Here is a 2,792-nt window from a genome sequence, read left to right as displayed (position 1 = left end):
GTGTGTGTGTGTCTGTCTGTGTGTGTGTGTGTGTGTGTGTGTGTGTCTGTCTGTCTGTGTGTCTGTGTCTGTGTGTGGGTCTGTGTCTGTGTGCGTGTGTGTGTGTCAGATCAAACATCTGATCTGATGCTGAGTGTGTATCAGGGAGGAGGAACACACATACACACTCACCGATCTGACAGGAAGACACGTCCATACTTCCTCTCAGGAGATCTCCCAGAGGACTGTTCTCTGTGGCCTGCTGAGCGAGAGCGAGAACAGGGGTAAAGGTCGGAGCCCAGAGCGCCTCTGACACAACACAACAACCACAACACACACAAACACACATGCTCAACTCACAGATCTGTCAGGCTCCGCGGCCGTCGGGCTGATTTCCTCCACGTAATTCGCAGGGAACCACAGCTGCTTCTTGCCGCCATAGTCTCCCTTACACACACACACACACACACACACACACACGCTCAACTCACTGATCTGTCAGGCTCCACGGCCGTCGGGCTGATTTCCTCCACGTAATTCGCAGGGAACCACAGCTGCTTCTTCCCGCCATAGTCTCCCTTCCACCTGAGCGGGAACACAAACACACACAGTCCTCATGGTGTTTGTGAACCAAATCAAGACCCAAAGAGAGAAACAGGCTCCAAAAACAAACACAATGCACCTAATGCAGGTAAAAATAGGCTTTGGCAAATAAATGAGACTTTCTGGCTAGTGAGATATTAAAGTTAGAAATTCAAACAGTGCATGGCATTGAGCACAATATAAAAAAAATATTTAAAAAAATAATGTTTGACCCTTCAGTGCTCAAAAATAACGGACAACACTGTTTATTATAAGCGAACCGCAGTTTTATCATCTGCCACTTTAAAGTCCAGTGGTTTCTGATTGGCTGTCAATGCTTTTAACCTTCATCAGCTGAAAAAAGTTGTTCTGAAAATCATTTCAATTAGAGATGTAATGGTATGAAAATTTCTTAGCATGATTATAGTGACCAAAATGATCATGTTTTCAGTATTATCATGGTATTGTTAAAATGTGCTCGGAATATTCAAAAAGTACTAACACGTAAATAATTTTTTATATTTAAAATCAACAAACAACAAATAAAATGACTTTGTTTGCATAAAAACAATAGAATAAAAAGTCTAAATGAAAATGATAATTGATCGATAAATGATTATATGTATTTTATCTGTTCCATAAATAATTCTAGATACCTTATCCAAATTGTTTAAATGTGTAGAATCCACATAAGCTTGTTTTTCATCAAAGTTTACAGAAGGCCATGCAAATTTGGTCTGTTTTTTTGTCCAGACAGAAACTGCACACAAGCTGAATGTGAATATACGTCTCTGTAAACCCACTCTCTGACAGCAGGTGGCGCTTATGGAGCAGCAGGATTACAGCTGTTTCCCGTAACCTCCGTGAACAAAGCAGCATTGCGATTAAAACACTACTTTATCACAAAAATATAAACAAAATATAATTCATTCATTCAATTCGATTCAATTCAGGTTTATTTTCGATACAAATCACTGCAAAGCAGCTTTAGAGAAAATTTTAATTCTCTACATTATATTTAGGAGTAGGCTATTAGTGGTGACTATGGCAGAAATGTACAGTAAGAATCATAAAGTTATTTACAAATTACACATAATCATTGCAGTTAATAGTGTTCACCGTCTGTTTGATTACATGTTGCGATTAAACTTTGCGATTGCGATTAAATGTTGCGATTAAGCAAAATTTGGTAGTTCTATATGTTGTTCCAGGGTTAGCATCACCTGAGGTCATTCGTATTCATGCGTATATTCATTTGTATAATTCCCTTAGCACTCTTTTAAAACCATGTTTTCACACAAAACGTAATTAAATACGGTTTTAATGATACTTAAAATATGAAATGGTAATACCAACCGTGGGGAATTTTATCATGATTTATCGTCAAACCGGTAATCACTCCATCCATAATTTTGGTGATATTGTTCCTCTGTGTCGTTATCGTTATAGTTGCAGACTGGACTTCACTAATCTCATAGCATCAGAACGATTAGATTTAATGATATAGTTATCGTTAGAGGCATGAGTGGGCCGAGAGACAGTCAGATGTTACTTATTTTTAGTTTAGTTACTTGTTTTTAATTTAGTTTAATTAGTGTCTAATTAGTGGCCTCATGTAGCACTTCTGTATTCTAGAGCTACTTCTTCATTTTGTATTTCTGCCTCTTGAGAGCCAAGTTTAGCACTATATTTCGGGTTTATTTTTGTAGCAAAGTGACTCAAACAAGCAGAACCTTCTCCCCAAATGAAGCTACACTCCTGTAAATTGTCACAAACTGTCGCTCACAGCAATGTGTTATTCTTGACTACAGATTTAAAATCTGCTGTGGCTTCTGTGGCTAGTCAGATTGGCTTGTGCACACTACATGACTTAATTCAGTCCTGTTTTAACACTAAATCAGGGTTATTATAATTAACTAAAACCATAAAAATAAATGTGTTACTTGAAATAACACATAACTAAAAAAAGAAAGAAAAAATGATATTCACTGAGCTTAACTTGATGTACTAAAATAACAAACTAAATAAAAAAAAATAATTAAAACTATACAGACATTTTTTAAAACAACAAAAACTAAGAAAAATGACAAAAATATAAATACTAAAATGTTAACATGAACAGGAAAGAAACTATTAAAAAAACAAATTCAAAATATTAAGAAAAACTATAATAGTATTTCATTGACATGAAAATAACACTTCGCTAAATTAAAAAAAATATATATATAATA

The 2,792-nt window shown here is 35.9% G+C and overlaps 1 protein-coding gene across 1 annotated transcript in view; it reads right to left on the bottom strand.

Moving 5' to 3' along the window:
- plcg1 (phospholipase C, gamma 1) overlaps positions 1–2,792 on the bottom strand; it is an 88,665-nt gene that overhangs the window by 36,985 nt on the left and 48,888 nt on the right. Inside the window, exons 23-24 of the mRNA XM_016453378.1 lie at positions 471–564; positions 172–241 (exon numbers count right to left, since the gene is read on the bottom strand). Coding sequence (XP_016308864.1) covers positions 172–241; positions 471–564 — 164 coding nt within the window. The remainder of the gene's footprint in view (positions 1–171; positions 242–470; positions 565–2,792) is intronic.

Source organism: Sinocyclocheilus anshuiensis, unplaced genomic scaffold (genome assembly GCF_001515605.1).
Source record: "Sinocyclocheilus anshuiensis isolate Anshui unplaced genomic scaffold, SAMN03320099.WGS_v1.1 scaffold2253, whole genome shotgun sequence".
Classification (NCBI taxonomy): domain Eukaryota; kingdom Metazoa; phylum Chordata; class Actinopteri; order Cypriniformes; family Cyprinidae; genus Sinocyclocheilus; species Sinocyclocheilus anshuiensis.
Note: the sequence above shows the minus strand (reverse complement) of the source record. Positions and strands in the feature narration are given on the sequence as shown.